Source organism: Hemitrygon akajei, chromosome 24 (assembly GCF_048418815.1).
Source record: "Hemitrygon akajei chromosome 24, sHemAka1.3, whole genome shotgun sequence".
Taxonomy (NCBI): Eukaryota; Metazoa; Chordata; class Chondrichthyes; order Myliobatiformes; family Dasyatidae; genus Hemitrygon; species Hemitrygon akajei.
This window is the reverse complement of record NC_133147.1, coordinates 20,914,524-20,931,756: the sequence shown is the minus strand read 5'-3', so window position 1 is coordinate 20,931,756 and position 17,233 is coordinate 20,914,524. Positions and strand designations below refer to the sequence as shown.

Below are 17,233 nucleotides of genomic sequence, written 5' to 3'. Positions count from 1 at the left end.
GATCTTGACACCCAGGAATTTGAAACTGTTCACTCTCTCCACTTCTGATCCCTCTATGAAAATTTGTATCTGTTCCTTTGTCTTACCCTTCCTGAAGTCCACAATCAGCTCTTTCGTCTTACTGACGCTGAGTGCCAGGTTGTTGCTGTGACACCACTCCACTAGTTGGCATATCTCGCTCCTGTACGCCTTCTCGTCTCCATCTGAGATTCTACCAACAATGGTTGTATCATCAGCAAATTTATAGATGTTATTTGAACTATACCTAGCCACACAGTCATGTGCATATAGAGAGCAGTGGGCCAAACACACACCCAAGGTGCACCAGTGTTGACTGCCAGCGAGGAGGAGATGTTATCACCAGTCCGCACAGACTGCGGTCTTTCGGTTAGGAAGTCGCAGATCAAATTACAGAGGGAGGTATAGAGGCCCAGGTTTTAGCAAGTTTTCAACTTTAACCAACAGTTGCAGAAAAATAAAAGGGGCCATTACAGTTAAACCAGTCTAACTGCGCACATAAACATTGGAGCTCATTTCTGGAGAAGTATCGTTTTACTCATGCGTTGAACCCACTGTCTGGGTGAAGGCACCCGCCACAGTCCGAATTTCCCTCAAAGGTAATATCAAATGAATTGGCTTTCTCAGGAGCCAGTCATCTGCGCAGAGCACTTCTTACAATGGGAACTCTCCATTGAAAAGCATTCTGCAGCATCTTCCCCTGTGCCCTGCTCCGCAGCTCCCGCCGAGAGATCCGCAAATCAAACTACTGTTCTTCAAAACCCTGCTCCCACTCAGCTCTCTCGGATGTTCCACTGGGCAGAAAGTTACGCCGTGTACCAAGACAACCATGATTAGCTGACCCCACATCTTAAGTTGGGACATCGTGGCTCCTTTATCTTTAGCCGAAGCCAAAACACTCTTATTAGCAGGACGCACTGCTTTTATAGAAAACTGCTAAAATAAAAACAGCTCACAGCATAGCAGTAGGAACCTTATCCAGGGCGTTACATCTAGAAGACAGGGAAAGTAGCCCAAGTATTACAAATGAGTAATACACACTGTCTACAATAATTGTAAGTGTCAATTGGTGTCTTAAGAACAATTTGCACAGTGTTACATCCTGTACCTGTAGATATTGACACGTACATTAAGAGAAGTTTGCAAATACCATTAGTAGCATTAAGGTAAATCTGTCCAATCAAAGACTGGTTATTAATGTATCTTGATGTGCTTGCTTTCATAGCAAATCAAAAGCAAGAAGCAAAACGACAATGTACCCAATATGAGATACAGATGCTCTGATTGTCTGTTGAACACTGAATTGCATGAGCAGCACTTACAGCCACTGGGGTGATGAGGTAATTTGAGATGCTGGTGGTGAAACATATCAACTCCTGTCTGAGAAGCAACTTGGATCTGCTCCAATTTGCCTACTGTCACAACAGGTCCACAGCAGGTGCCATTTCAGTGGCTCTTCACTCAACCCTGGAACATCTGGACAGCAAAGATGCATACATCAGGATGCTCTTTATCGACTACAACTCGGCATTCAATATCATCATCCCCTCAAAACTAATCAAGTCCTAAGCCGAAGGGGCTCGGCCCAAAACGTTGACTGCTCCTTTCAACGGATGCTGCCCGACCTGCTGAGTTAATCCAGCTTGTTTGTACGTGTTGATTTGACCACAGCATCTGCAGTGTACTTTGTGTTTACGAAGTCCTAAGCCTCAGTACTTCTCTGTGCAACTGGGTTCTCGATTTCCATACTCGCAGAACCCAGTCAGTTTGGATCTGTATCATCATCTCCAAATTTTCCATCAGCATAGATGCATCACAAGGCTGTGTGGGTTAGCCTCCTACTCTACTTGCTTTACACTTGTGACTGAGCACAGATCCCATGCCATATTTAAGTTTGGCCGAATCAAAGGCGGTGATGAATCAGCATATAGGAGGGAGATTGAAAGCCTGGCTGAGCAGTGCCACAACAACCTCTCACTCAATGTCAGCAAAACCAAGGAGCTGATTATTGACTTCAGGAGAAAAAGAAGAGGTCCATGAGCCAGTCTTCATCGGGGTATAAGAGGTGGAGAGGATCAGCAAATTTAAATTCCTTGATGTTAACATTTGAAAGGACCCGTGCTGGACCCAGCATGCAAGTACAATTATGAAGAAACCACGGCAGCGGTTCTACTTCCTTAGAAGATTCATCATGACGTATAAAACTTCGATAAACTTTTTTAATGTGTGGTGGAGAGTAAATTGACAGGTTGCATCACAGCCTGGTATGGAAATACCAATGCTCTTGAATGGAAAATCCGACAAAAAGTAGTGGATACAGCCCAGTCCATCACGGGTAAGGCCCTCCCCACCACTGAGCACATCCGCACAGAACGCTGTTGCAGGAAAGCAGCATCCATCATCAGGGACAACCAACACCCAGGTCATGCACTGGGTGTGAAGGAGGTGACATAGGAGCCTCAGGACCCACACCAGCAGGTTCAGGAACAGTTAAAACCCCTCAACAATCAGGCTCTTGAACCAGTGGGGCCAATTTCACTCGCCCCATCGCTGAACTGTTCCCACAACCAGTGGACTCACTTTCGAGGAATCTCCATCTCATGTTGTCGACATTTATTGTTTATTTATTATTATGTTTTCTTCTTTTCTATTTGCACAACTTGTTGTCTTTTGCACATTGGTTGTTTGTCTGTCCAGTTGGATGTGGTCTTTCATTGATTCTATTATGGTTCTTGGATTTACTGAGAATGCTCGCAAGAAAATGAATCTCAGGGTTGTGTATGGTGACATAAATGTACTTTGATAATAAATTTACTTTGAACTTTGATTCCCAATACATTACATAAAAATGCAGCAAAATATATTCTTTTCAGTCAAATGCTTGAATGTTATCTGTCAAAGATGAGTTTTAAATCTGTGCCTTTATAGTTGAATGATATAGAGAAAATGGATAATGCGTGAGATAGATAGGAATAAAAGAAAAGTGAGCATTTATATTGGAAAGTTAGAGACAGGACTTACAAAAAAATCCATTTAATACACAGTTTCTAAAGATCTTCAAATTTCTACAGATGTTCTGTTGGAGAGCATTCTAACTGGCTGCATCACCATCTGATAGGGGGTTGGGGGGGGGGCTACTGTATAAGATCGAAGCAATCTGCAGAGTTGTAAAATTAGTCAGCTCCATTGTGGGCCCTAACCTCTGTAGTATCCAGGGCATCTACAAGGAGCAGTGCCTCAGAAAGATGGTGTCCATTATTAAGGACCCTCACCTCCCAGGACATGCCTCTTCTCAGTGCTACCATCAGGGAGGAGGTACAGAAGCCTGAAGGCACAAACTCAATTCAGGAACAGCTTCTTCCCCTCTGCCATCCCATTTCTGAATGGATAATAAACCCATGAACACTTCTTCACTACTTATTTAAATTTCTATTTTTGCACTACTTATTTAATTTTTATAGATATAGAGAGACAGATAGGGAGTGGGGAGGGATAGAGAGAGAGAGAGAGGTAGATTGATTCAGTTTTTCCCCTATATTATGTATTGCATTGTACAGCTGCCGCAAAGTTAAACAAATTTTACAACATATGCCGGTGATATTAAACCCGATTCTGATTTTGATCTTCCAGGAAGACAATAAGCAAGGAGGACTGAGCATGGGGAGGAGGGTGGACAAAGTGAGGGAAAAAATTCTGTGAGATGGTGCTAGGAGCGGGAGGTTGGTTCAGACGGAGAGACCCGTAGATGTGGGTCCACGGGAGCGGGGAGAAGGGGGAGAGGTGGAGAAGAGGGGAGGTGGAGAAGAGGGGAGGTGGAGAAGAGGGGAGGTGGAGAAGAGGGGAGGTGGAGAAGAGGGGAGAGGTGCGCAGAGGGAGAAGAGGGAGAGGTGAGCAGAGGGAGCAGAGGGAGAGGTGAGCAGAGGGAGCAGAGGGAGAGGTGAGCAGAGGGAGCAGAGGGAGAGGTGAGCAGGAGAGGTGCACAGAGGGAGAAGAGGGAGAGGTGAGCAGAGGGAGAGGTGAGCAGAGGGAGAGGTGAGCAGAGGGAAAGGAGCAGAGGGAGAGGTGAGCAGAGGGAAAGGAGCAGAGGGAGAGGTGAGCAGAGGGAAAGGAGCAGAGGGAGAGGTGAGCAGAGGGAAAGGAGCAGAGGGAGAGGTGAGCAGAGGGAGAGGTGAGCAGAGGGAGAAGAGGGAGAGGTGAGCAGAGGGAGAAGAGGGAGAGGTGAGCAGAGGGAGAAGAGGGAGAGGTGAGCAGAGGGAGAAGAGGGAGAGGTGAGCAGAAGGAGAGGTGCGCAGAGGGAGAAGAGGGAGAGGTGCGGAGGGAGGTTGAGTCGGAGTGGGAGTAGGGCAAGGCTGCTGACCTCGCTCTGTGCGCTGCTGGAAGTCGGCGCGGCTGCCCGCCCCAGCGTGAGGCCACAATGGAGGCGTTCGTGGGCACCTGGCGCCTGGTGGACAGCGACAACTACGACAATTACATGAGGGAGCTGGGTGAGTGGCGCCGCGACCTCCAGCCGTCCACACACCACCGGGCAGAAACCGAATCGAGCTCGGGGAAATAACGAGCAGAAGCGCTCACCTCAACAGGTCGAGTGGCCTGTCCCGTGGCAGCGGCTCCTCTCCGGAGCCCGACCCGGCCTCCTCCCCGGTGACCCACGGCCCTTCACACCGGCAGTGGGGCGGACCATGCATCCTCTCTGGGCACCATGGCGACAACGGTACTCTCACTGAATCAGGCCAGGGCCTCGGTATTCGCGGGCAATGGAGACGCATGCTTCCCGCCCATACCACGAAGCCCGCTGACAATGATTTTAAGGATGTCATCTGACATCTTCATTCAAACAACATCTTTGTATGTTTCAGCTGGTTAAAAACTAGCTTAACGGTACAACCACTTGGGAGGAACCTTGTACAACCACACCCACCGTCCCAGCTGTGACCTCTGACAGCGGCCGGACATTAAACCCACACTCTGGACCTCCCCCTTTTCCTGACCCTAACTTCAAATCTATGTACCTGATTCCAGTGTTTCCCATCTTGATCAAGGCTGCGGCTGGTGATATTTCTCCACCTGCTAACACATCCAGGCGATCCAATGGCAAGCAGACTGGCATCATAAGAGGGCTCCGGAGAAATGCCCTCCATGTGCTAATATTCCCAATTGGTCAATAGGCCAACTATCACCAGTATACAGATCTGGTGGCAAAATGTTTGTGGATAATAAGAATTTAGTGTATGAGTGTAATAATTCTATATTGAGAGAACTTACTGCTTTGTCATTCCATTTAACTGTGTTTTTGGAGGGGGGCTTGGGGCTTTGGAGTGTTTTTAAACCTAAATAATTAACACATTTTATTTATCTTACTTTATTTATTTATTTATCGAGATAGCGTGCAGAGTAGGCCCTTCTGGCCATTCGCCCAAGCCACCCCCACAACCCCGATTACCGCTAACCTAATCATGGGACCATTTACAATGACCAATTAACTTACTCGATTCCTGTTTGTACTCTGGGAGCAAACCAGAGTGGCTGGGGAAAACCCACGCATTCCACAGGGAGGACGAACAAAGACTCATAGAACGGCGCCAGAAATGAACTCTGAACTCCGGAACTGTAATAATGTCGCGCTAACCATTAAACAACCTTGGCTTATATAAAATATTTTATTTGATATAATATAAATAAGTGCTCAGTTATAATTCTAATAGAATTACCTACCTAGTGCTTATTAATTTAGAGGAAGCCCTCTTGTGTTTATTATTGAGGTCTTCAGTATTGTACAATGCTGCAGTTCCGGTTTGCACAAGGTAGATCTCTGAAGTTTTTCTGCTTCCCAACTCAGGAATGGACTTTACTGCACGACAGTTGGGCAACGTCAATAAGCCCACCTTGGTCATCAAAATGGATCAGGATAAGATTACTCTGCAAAACCTTAGCACCTTCAGAAGCACAGAAATTACTTTTGTTCTTGGCAAGCCATTCGACGAGCATACTTCTGATAACAGGAAATGCAAAGTAAGGTATTAGGAGGGTGTACTACCAATTCCCTAGTCACCATATGACGTTTAAAAAGTCAGCAATATATAGCACTGTGCCAAAGTCTTAGTCACATATATGTAGCTAGGGTGCCTAAGACTTTTGCATAGTACTGTATTTGTCAACGTGAAGCGGAGAGTGATTTTGTTAATCTGCCAGGAGTAAAGGATGCTGGGAATGGTGAGGGTGGAGCACCGCGGGTGGGGTGTGAGACAGCTGGCAGAGACGGTGTGTCAGGTTGGGAGAAGTAGGGGGCAGGTGGAGTGGGTGTAGACACACCCAGCCCTGAGACACCAGGCAAGGGCAATTGATTCCAAACAAATGGTTTATTGATCATCACAGAATGTCTCTCTGGTGCTTCCTGTTCCCTCCCCACTCCCTTCCCCCTTTTCCCAACCACAAATCCCCTCTCCCTGCCCCCTTCAAACTCCCAGTCCACAATATAGACCCAGGTTTATCATCATTCACATATGTCATGAAATTTGGTTTTTTTTTGTGATACATACACACCTAAAACTTTTGCACAGTACTGCATATTTATGATCACTATTCACGGGCTGCAAAAATTCTCCCTGAGTCTTTATTTTATGGTGCAAGCAGGAGCAGTTTGTTTGAAGCAAATATAATTTGGTCCCATAACAGGGAACATAAGTGTATACGAGCAATTTTGAGATTTAAAAGACACTGCCTAAAGGTTTGTAGAGGAGTCATCAGGAGTAAACAACATAGAATATATTAGAGTACAGCACAGGAACAGGCCATTCAGCCCACAAGGTTGTGCCAGACCAGCTAAAAAGCAAATGAAAAACACCCAAACACTAATTCCTCCTACCTACTCTATGTCCATATCCCTCCATCTTCTTTATATCCATGTGCCTATCCAAACATCTCTTAAAAGCCTCTAACATATTTGCTTCTACCACCAGACCAGGCAGCGCATTCCAGGCATCCACCACTCTCTGAGTAAAAAACTTAACCCCACATCCCCTTTGAACCTACCCCCTCATCCCTCTTGAACTTACCCCCTCTCACCTTCAATGCATGCCCTCTAGTATTAGACATTTCTATCCTGGGAAACCGATACTCCCCGTCTACTCCATCTATGCCTCTCATAATCTTATAAACCCCTATCAGATCTCCCCCCAGTGCCAGGTATGTTTATATATTAAAAAAATTCCAACCAAGTCAGGATGAAAGACAAGATTGCATGCATCGCTAAGCACAACTTTGCCAGAGCCAAGCACACAAAAAGCCAACAAATGATATCAAAAGCTTGAGGTTCTACCACTCACATTTCTGAATGTTGGTTGACAATTAAAAGAACAAACACAGAAAAGAGCCTTTGGCCCACAATGTTCTGCCAATCTTAAAACCTACTATAAGATTGATCTAACCCTTCCCTCCTACACATGTCTTCATTTTTCTGTCATCAATGTGCCAACCTAAGAATTTTTTAAATGACCCAAATGTAAAGCATCACACACAAAATGCTGGAGGAACTCAGCAGGCCAGGCAGCATCTATGAAAATGAATTAAAAAGCAGACATCTCGGGCCGCGACCCTTCATCAGGACTGGAAAGGAAGGGGGAAGATGCCAGAATAAAACGGTGGGGTGGGGGGGGGGGGAGGAGAAGGAGGGATAGCTAGAAGGAGATAGGTGAAGTCAGGTGGGTAGGGAAGATAAAGGGCTGGAGAGGGAGGAATCTGATGGGAGGGGAGAGTGGACCACCGGGGAAGGGGGTGGAGGGCAGGTGATAGGCAGGTGAGAAGAGGTAAGAGGCCTGAGTGGTGAGTAAAAGAAGAGGGGAGGAAAATATTTTTTTTCTGGAAGCAGAAATCAATACTCATACCATGTATCTGCCTGCACCACCATCCCTGTCAGGGCGTTCTATGCACCCACCAGTCTGTGTTTAAAAAAAACTTAACTCCGACATCCCTCCTGTACCCCCCACCCCCCCCACCCAATCACCTTAAAATGATGCCCCCATGTTTTAGCCATCTTGGTTGTAGGAAAAATGTCTCTGGCTGTTGACTTGATCGATACCTCTTATCACCTTGTACATCTCTATCAAGTCACCCCTCATCCTCCTTCATTCCAAATAGAAAAGCCCCAGCTCACTCAACCTATCTTCATAAGGTGGAGGTTCCATGAATATCTCCAACTTTGATGGTGGAACCCAAAGTATTACTATAAAAAAATGAAGCCGAAATGTTTTCTGTTCTTTAGTTTGATGTGTTGGCTGCGTAACCCTTCCCTGCCTCTGAAGATCCTAACCTTCACAGACTTCAGCCAATTTAATTCACTCCATACAATAATAAGAAACACCAAGAGTACTGGGTCAGGAATGCCCACGGGACACGGGACAGTACTGCCAAGGGCTTGTGCTCCAGAATCGACTGTGTTCTCGCCATGTTGTTCTCGGACAGCTGTAATACTGGGAACCACTTTACAATTATGTCCAACCAACACAGTAGTAAAACCTTAATGCAACTAATTATTCCCTTGTCAGTCCTCTCTCAATCATTAGAATTTTACTGGAAGCATACACTAAAAATGTTATCAGCTGTGAATAATCAGAATCAGGTTCAATATATGTTGAGACATTTGTTAACTTTGTGACAGCAGTGCAATGCAGTATATGCTAAATATAGAAAATAAAAATCTGAATTACAGTAAGTACATATATATTAAATAGATAAATTAATGAAGTAGTGGAAAAACAGAAGTTAAAAAGTAGTGAGGCAGTATTCATGGGTTCAATATCCGTTTAGAAATCAGATGACAGAGGGGAAGAAGCTGTTCCTGAATCGTTGAGTGTGTGCCTTCAGGCTCCTGTACCTCCTCCCTGATGGTAACAATGAGAAGAGTACACGTCCTGGGTGATGGGGGTCCGTAATGATGGATGCCACCTTTCTGAGGCATCACTTCTTGAAGATGTCCTGCAGTGCTACGGAGGCTAGTGCCCGTGATGGAGCTAAGTTTGCAACTCTTTGTAGCTTATTTCAATCCTGTGCAGTAGTTTCCCCGTACCAGACAGTGATGCAGCCTGTTAGAACGGTCTTCGTGGTACATATATTCGTGGTAGAAATATTCGAGTGCTTTAGATGACAAACCAAATCTCCTCAGACTCCTAATGAAATAAAGCTGCTGTGTGATAAATTCACACTTTGACTCTACTTGACCATTTTCCTGTAAGTTTGCATAATATTTTTCATGTTTATGTTACAGAATATTTACTTTTAATTCAGTAATTACTTTGTTCAGAAGTTAATTTGGCTAGAAACTCTTGTCATTGAGATTGAATCCCATTGTTCTTCTAACAAAGACTGGGACTTCCTGTTTGCCGGGAACTGAGAGCTCATCTGTTTTAACTGTCCTAAGAAGATTAAAAATAATTTATTTGGCTGAGCAGGTTATTTTTAGCCGCCATTCTCTGCACATCCAACAGTTACAACTGTATGTTTAGGTTTTTAGAGATGCAGCATAGGTGGTGTCCTTGAAAACTGAAAACTTGTGGTCCAAAGGCTTGACCTTACAACCTTTAATGGTGCATGGTCTCATTTACATTTGTCTCCTGCTTTTTCAAGTTGGATACATGTGACCCAAAGCAGCACAGCAGAGTCTAAACGGTTGATTGAAACCCGATGGTCGTTCTGTTGTCGATATTGAGTAAAACCGGGGAAAATGTGCGTATTATTTTGCAAATCATGTATCTTTGGGTATTCAATGCAAATCACACTGAACTTGCTGCTGTTTAATTTTAATAACCTGCTTACAAGTATTTAAAGCCCTCGCAAAACAAAAACACTACATTTTTCAAACCTGCGCTGGCTCAGCACCATTCTTGACTTTTAAAATGGGCACTAAAATGTTTACTCTGATCATTGTAGTTGTTGTTTCTCTCCGCGCCCTGTAGCGCGTCAGGTGGCAAACTTGCCATTTCTTTAGCGTTTTGTCTGTTTTTTTACGAGGCCAAGTTGCTAGCTCGACACTCAACCCAGCACAGATGGGAAGTGTGCAAGGAGCCGGCTGGAATCGAACCCAGGACCCTTCGCCTCTAAGTCTGGTGCAGATGCCATTACACCACCAGCTGGCAACTCTGATCATAAAGCAGCCAAAATCTACTGTACAGCTCAGTTTTAGCAATGTGCCCACACACACATTCTTACACGTTGTTCTAATATAAATGGTTGTTATGAAATGGTAATATAAAGCACAGATCCTCAAAATCATAATATCTTGACGTATAGTACTGTGCAAAAGTCTTAGGCACATATATTTAGGGTGCCTAAGACTTTTGCACAGTGCTGTCGTAATTTTATGTATTGCACTGTACCGCTGCTGCTGCAAAAAAAAAACAAATTTCATGACATACGTGATATACCTGATTCTGATATGGGTCTCTATTGTGGACTGAGAGTGGGAAGGGGGCAGGGAGAGGGGGATCATGGTTGGGAAAAGGGGAAGGGAGCAGGTTGTACCAGAGGGACATTCTGTGTTGATCAATAGATAGATAGATAGATAGATAGATAGATAGATAGATACTTTATTCATCCCCATGGGGAAATTCAACATTTTTTTCCAATGTCCCATACACTTGTTGTAGCAAAAACTCATTACATACAATACTTAACTCAGTAATAATATGATATGCATCTAAATCACTAACTCAAAAAGCATTAATAATAGCTTTAAAAAAAAAAGTTCTTAAGTCCTGGCAGTTGAATTGTAAAGCCTAATGGCATTGGGGAGTATTGACCTCTTCATCCTGTCTGAGGAGCATTGCATCGACAGTAACCTGTCGCTGAAACTGCTTCTCTGTCTCTGGATGGTGCTATGTAGAGGATGTTCAGGGTTTTCCATAATTGACCGTAGCCTACTCAGCGCCCTTCGCTCAGCTACCGATGTTAAACTCTCCAGTACTTTGCCCACGACAGAGCCCGCCTTCCTTACCAGCTTATTAAGACGTGAGGCGTCCTTCTTCTTAATGCTTCCTCCCCAACACGCCACCACAAAGAAGAGGGCGCTCTCAACAACTGACCTATAGAACATCTTCAGCATCTCACTGCAGACATTGAATGACGCCAACCTTCTAAGGAAGTACAGTCGACTCTGTGCCTTCCTGCACAAGGCATCTGTGTTGGCAGATTGTTTGTTTGTTTGATTGTTTGTGTTGGCAAACCAATTGTTTGCAATCAAATGACCTTCCCTGGTGTTTAAGGGCTGGGTGTGGCTGCACCCGCTCCAACCCCCTGCCCCTGGCACTCCTTCTCTGCCACCTGTTCCGCGGCACTGCACCCTCACCATTCCCAACATCCTTTCTTCCTTCCAGATTTACAAACTCGCTCTGCACCCCACGTTGACAAATACAGTCTAGGCACCCTAGCGATATATATGTGCCTAAGACTTTGCATGGTGCTGTGCAGTAATTTCTGATGAGAATAGTGCTTTTATGTTTAATTCAGTTCACAGTCAACGTTTTAAAAAAGCTGCAGAAATCTGAAACAAATGAGAGTCGACTGAAAAAGCAACTTGAAAAATGGTCAAAAGTCAGAATTTAACACAACAATGTGTCTCCATATGAAATATGGACGAGGTCTGGGCAAAGCTCATATCATTTATATTGGGCAACATGTATGGGAACCCTTGTGTGTGGAATATTTATCCGATTTATGATCTGCTGTGGAGTAATATGCTGGCTGTTGTACTTCCAGACAGTAGTAACATTTGACGGTAGAAAACTGACTCAGACTCAGAAATGGGACGGAAAGCAAACAACACTTGTCCGAGAAGTCAAAGATGGAAAACTCATTTTGGTATGTTGAGGAGATCAAGACTCACTTTTGTTTTGAAAGCTCTTTTAAGATAGATACATTGCTCAGAGGTTACGTTATTGCGTATATTCAGAGGTAATAAAGCTGGGTGCAGATTTTGGGAATGATTCACGGTATCAAACTGAAGCTTTTCCAATCTTGTCCCAGTAATACGTTTTAGCTCAGCATCAGAGTAAATTTGATTACTTCTCTGCTCAGTGGAGCAAAGAAGAAGTGAGATCAATATGGACCACTGGGAGGGTCAACTTGTTAGCTCATCTATTCTAAGAACTGTGTCGGTCACTTTATATACACAAGAAAGTCTGTAGAACATAGAACAGAACAGCACAGGAATAGGCCATTTGGCCCACAATGTTGTGCTGTACCAGCTAAAAAGCAAATCAGAAACACCCAAACACTGATCCCTCCTACCTACAATGTCCACATCCCTCCATCTACCTCACAATTCATGTGCCTATCTAAACTTCTCTTAAAAGCCTCTAATGAATTTCCCTCTACCAGCATGCCAGGCAGTGCATTCCAGGTATCTACCACTCTCTAAATAAAAAAACTCACTTCCCCTTTGAACCTACCCCCTCTCACAGTCAATGCATGCTCTCTGGCATTAGACATTTCAACCCTGGGAAACAGATTTTCCCTGTCTGCTCTATCGATGCCTCTCATAATCTTATAAACCTTAACACATCTTCCCCTAGCCTCTGCCGCTCCAGAGAAAACAACCTAAGCTTAACCAGGCTCTCGTGATAGCATATGCCCTCTAAACCAGGCTGCATCCTGGTAAACCTCTTCTGCACCCTCTCCAAAGCCTCAACATCCTTCCTTTAGTGGGGCGACCAGAACTGTGTGCAGTACTCCAGATGTGGCCTAACCAGAGTTTTATAAAGTTGCAACACAACCTCCTGACTTGTGAACTCAATGCCTCGACTAATAAAAACAGGAAATGCAGAGCAACACATACAAAATGCTGGAGGAACTCAGCAGGTCATGCAGCATCTATGGAGAGGAATATAGAGTCAATGTTTCGAGTAGAGAACCTTCATCAGGGCTGGAAAGGAAGAGGGTAGAAGCCAGAATAAGACTGTGGGAGGAGGAAAAGAGTACAAGCTGGAAGGTGGTAGGTGAAGAGGAAGGAGGGATGAAGTGAGATGCTGGGAGATTTTTTAATGTACTCCTGTAACTAGCAGTATACTGTATAAAGGAGCTTTTCATTCTCCAATAAAGGAGCTAATTAAAATGTACCTTGTGCTTGGAATTAGATTTAAACTGTGAAAGGTTTTTCTATCCGTTAATTTTAATAGGTCATTTGATACTTTTTCCTCTAGACTCTTACCTTTAACGATGTTGTAAGTGTTCGAACGTACGAAAGAGAAGCATGAAGATACAATTTTTAAGTTATTTGCAGCAGTTTGTGTTATTTGTTTCGCAGAGAGAAACATAAGGTGTTATTGTACTTTTCATCTGTAATTCTTTTGAAAGACCTGAAAACATTGCAGCTGCATTACAATATTTAAGAACAATTGTCAGCTTCTGAATATTCTACCCTCATTTGTAGTCCTTATCCTTCAACCAAATAATAAAGAATATGTTTTCAAAATTGAAGGCTTCTTTCTGGTTCATTCAATTTAGTAAATATCCCACGTTAAAAACATGTTCCACTGAAGAACTTGTTTGGATTATAGTTCAAGTATTTTTATTTATGTTGCAGCTCAATAAGTAATTGGGACAGTGGTTTTATATAATTTATGAAATCAAATTATTTTATTGTATTGCTATATGCTGCATGTGGCGCGTGGCCAGGTGGTTAAGGTTTAGCGATCTGAAGGTCGTGAGTTCGAGCCCTAGCCGAGGCAGCATGTTGTGTCCTTGAGCAAGACACTTAACCACACATTGCTCCAGCTGAAAATGGATACCGGCAAAATGTTGAGGGTTAACTTTGCGATAGACTGGTGTCCTATCCGGGGGGAGAGTCTTGTACTCTCAGTCGCTTGACGCTTCACGCCACGGAAACCTGTGCATAAGCACAGGCCTAATGAGCCTATAAGGCTCAGGACAGACTTTAACTTTAATTTTATATGCTGCATGGCAGTTGACAAAAAATTGTACCCATTAACCATTACAAATAGTATATGGAGACACAAAAGACTGCAGATACTGGCATCTGCAGCAAAAATCAAATTGCTGGAATTGACTCACTGAGTCGAGAAGCATCTGTGGAGGGAAAGGTATGTTCAACATTTCAGGTTGAGATCTTGCATCAGTTCTGATTACATCTGGATAGTCTTCAACCTGATGACATGAAATCGATTTTTTTCTTCTGGTAAAATTAAAATTCCCTTCCCCCCTGCCCTCTTGTTCTATGCTCCACTCTGACCTCTTAACCTCTTCTCACCTGCCTATCATAATCCTCTGGACAATCTCCATTCTCTTATGCTCCACTCTCCTCTCCTATCATGTTGCTTCCTCTCCAGCCCTTTACCTTTCCTACCCACTTGGGTTCACCTATCACCATCCATTTTGTCCTCCTTCCTTTCCCCACACCTTTTTATTCTGGTGTCCTCCCCCTGCCTTTCCAGTCCTGAAGAAGGGTTTCAACCCAAAAAGTCAACTGTCTGTTCCTCCCCATAGATGCTGTCTGACTTGCTGACTTTTTGTGTGTGTTACTGGAGAGAAGATAGGCAAGTATAAGCAGGTGAGACAGGTTGGTAGATGGAAACAAAAGCAAAAATCAGAAGCTGGGCAGCTGGAGACAGGCGGGGAAGGTAGAGGCAGTGACATCTGTAATGTTATTTGGAACCAGATAATGGAGGCATTATGGAACCAGTTGGAAGAAGGGACAATAAAGGCTGAAGGAGAGGAAATGTGGGGCAGATGGAACCAGGTGAGGGAGATTAACAACTGGAAAGGAGGAGAAATGGAAAAGTTGAAGGAAGGAAGAGAAAACCTATATGGATTGGTAGGGAGGGAAAGGAACACAGGAGATGTGAGTTACCTGAAATTGTAAAGTTCAGTGCTTGGGGTGTACGCTGCCCAAGTGAAATGTGTTGTTGTTCTTCCATTTTGTGTTTGGCTTCACCATGGCACTGGGGACGGGCCAAGGTCAGTCAGGTCAACATGGAAATGGGAAGGAGAGTTGAAGTGACGTGGAACTGGATGCTCTAAATGACCACTCCGGGCATAGTGTAGGTGCTCTGCAAAATCATCACCTAGTTTGAATTTGCCGATTTAGAGGAGGTCACATTACATGCACCAAATGCCACAGACAAAGCTGGAGGAGGTGTACGTGATTCCCTGCCTCACCTGGAAGGGCTGTTTAGGTTTCTGGGTGGTGGTGTAGGGATTAGTGTTGTGTTTTTTTACAGTTAACTTGCAGACAGGGAAAGTTGGAGAGAGATGAGCGGACCAGTCACAAAATGGTCCCTGCAGAAAGCAGATACAGGCAGAGAGGGGAGATGGGATCCCATTGCAGCATTAGATTGAGGTCATTTCAACCCCTCGGCCTCTAGTCATTCGCTTTACCAGATAAATCGCAACTGCCAGCGATAGCAGGGTATGGATAATGAGTTGGATGCCAAGGCTAGTAAGATCAAAGGCCAGGACTGAAGGAACTTTTATCTCTGCTGTGTACGAGGGCTGGGGGAGGGGAGTGTTGGTACGGTGAGAGCAGACATCCAGGAAATAGAGGAAATGTCGGTGCGGGCTTCACTGAGAGGGGGAAGTCACATTTCCTGAAAAGAAGCCTTTCAGAAGACCTGGAACGAAAAGCCACATTTTGAGAACAGATGTGGCAAAGACAGAGAAACTGAAAGTCGTATAAATGCTTAAAGAAAGTATAAGCTGGAAAGCTTATAAAAGAATGTATGTGATTAAACTTTATAATTTTATACTCCAACCTACAGCATGTCTCCAGGTTATCTCTTGGTTCTTGTCTTTCATGTACATTATCAGAAGTTCTTAATTTTATGAGCAATGGCATAAAATTTAACTCTCTTATCTTCCAGTCTGCCAACAACTCATATTACGTTGGATTACATATACCATCCCCCACCGCCGTTTCCTGCCAATGTGCTTTATTCCCTTAACACTAGAGCATTAACACTGAACATAGTTAATGTAACATTTTGTGATCTGTAATTATATACTGGGTCAAAGTTGAGTGCAATGAAGAACGACAGTGAATTTGAAGGTGATCAAACAAATGCTGAAGTACTGGTGTGGAAGTCACGAAGTCAATATATGTTTAAATGTAGGCGGCGGTGCAGCCTCTCTGGGTCCAACCCAGGGTGCCACTGTTCATCCTTTACATCGTTCTCATGATGGCAAGACACTACTGGATATTAAGAAAGCAGGTACTGAAGGTCTACCCCACTAGCAAGTTGCTGGATAGCAGTGGAACTGCATTTAGAACATAAGAAATAGGAGGAGGAGTTCGCCATCTGGCCCGTCCAGCCTGCTCCGCCATTCAATAAGATCATGGCTGATCTGGCCATGAACTCATCTCCACCCTCCTGCCCTTTCCCCATAACCCTTAATTCCCCTACTAAGCAAAAATCTATTCAACCTCGTTTTAAATATATTTACTGAGGTTTGCACCACTGCTTCATTGGGTAGAGAATTCCACAGACTCACCACTCTGGGAAAAGCAGTTCCTCATCTCCGTCCTAAATCCACTCCCCTGAATTTTGAGGCTATGTCCCCTAGTTCTAGTTTCTTACACAACGTGTTGCGGCCTACTTCAACATCACTGGCGTTGTGCGATCCAACAGATGGTGAGGGACTTATTAGTTGTGAATGCAAGACCCTGTGGACATTAATAATGTAAAATATTACGAGTTCCATTGCAATGGGTTTATTGGCGAGATTGACAGCGGGGGAGCTGCATGCCTTCGACTGTGGCACAGACCAGGCCCTCATTCATGCCTCGGGGTTGGGCACCTGTTGTGGCCGCCGAGGAAGGTCATGCCGGAGACCGGCCGCTCCTGTTGGTGCTACCCGCCAGTGTTCTGTTCGCTCAGTGGAAGACTGAGAGGAGGTTTGATAGAGGTACACAAAACTATGAGGGGTACAGACAGGGTAAATGCAAGCAGGCCTTTTCCACTGAGGTTGGATGGGATGACAAACAGGTCGTGGGTTAAGGGTGAAAGGTGAAAAGTTTAAGGGGAACTACTTAAGAGGCGTGAGAGCGTGGTGCATGCAAGCTCGCTTTCAACATTTAGAAGTTTGGATAGGTACATGGATGGGAAGGGTCTAGAGGGCTATGGGAGTACGCAGTTTACGTGGTTTCCGCATGGACTAGATGAGCCAAAGAGCCTGGTTCTGTGCTGTACTACTGTGGCTTGTTCTTGCAGAAACA

General features: G+C 44.4%; 1 protein-coding gene across 2 annotated transcripts; it reads left to right on the top strand.

Annotated features, from left to right (window-relative positions):
* Window positions 1-3,957: 3,957 nt before the first annotated feature.
* LOC140715938 (fatty acid-binding protein, brain-like) lies at window positions 3,958-13,530 on the top strand. 2 transcript variants are annotated; one of them, XM_073028515.1, is made up of 5 exons: window positions 3,958-3,980; window positions 4,287-4,502; window positions 5,855-6,027; window positions 11,764-11,865; window positions 13,206-13,530. In XM_073028515.1, the coding sequence occupies exons 2-5, from the start codon at window positions 4,433-4,435 to the stop codon at window positions 13,257-13,259; spliced, it is 399 nt and encodes a 132-aa protein (XP_072884616.1). In that variant the 5' UTR covers window positions 3,958-3,980; window positions 4,287-4,432; the 3' UTR covers window positions 13,260-13,530. The 2 variants fall into 2 exon arrangements, with proteins under 2 accessions (XP_072884616.1, XP_072884614.1); XM_073028513.1 differs by lacking the exon at window positions 3,958-3,980 and having other exon boundaries at window positions 4,275-4,502.
* Window positions 13,531-17,233: the final 3,703 nt, after the last annotated feature.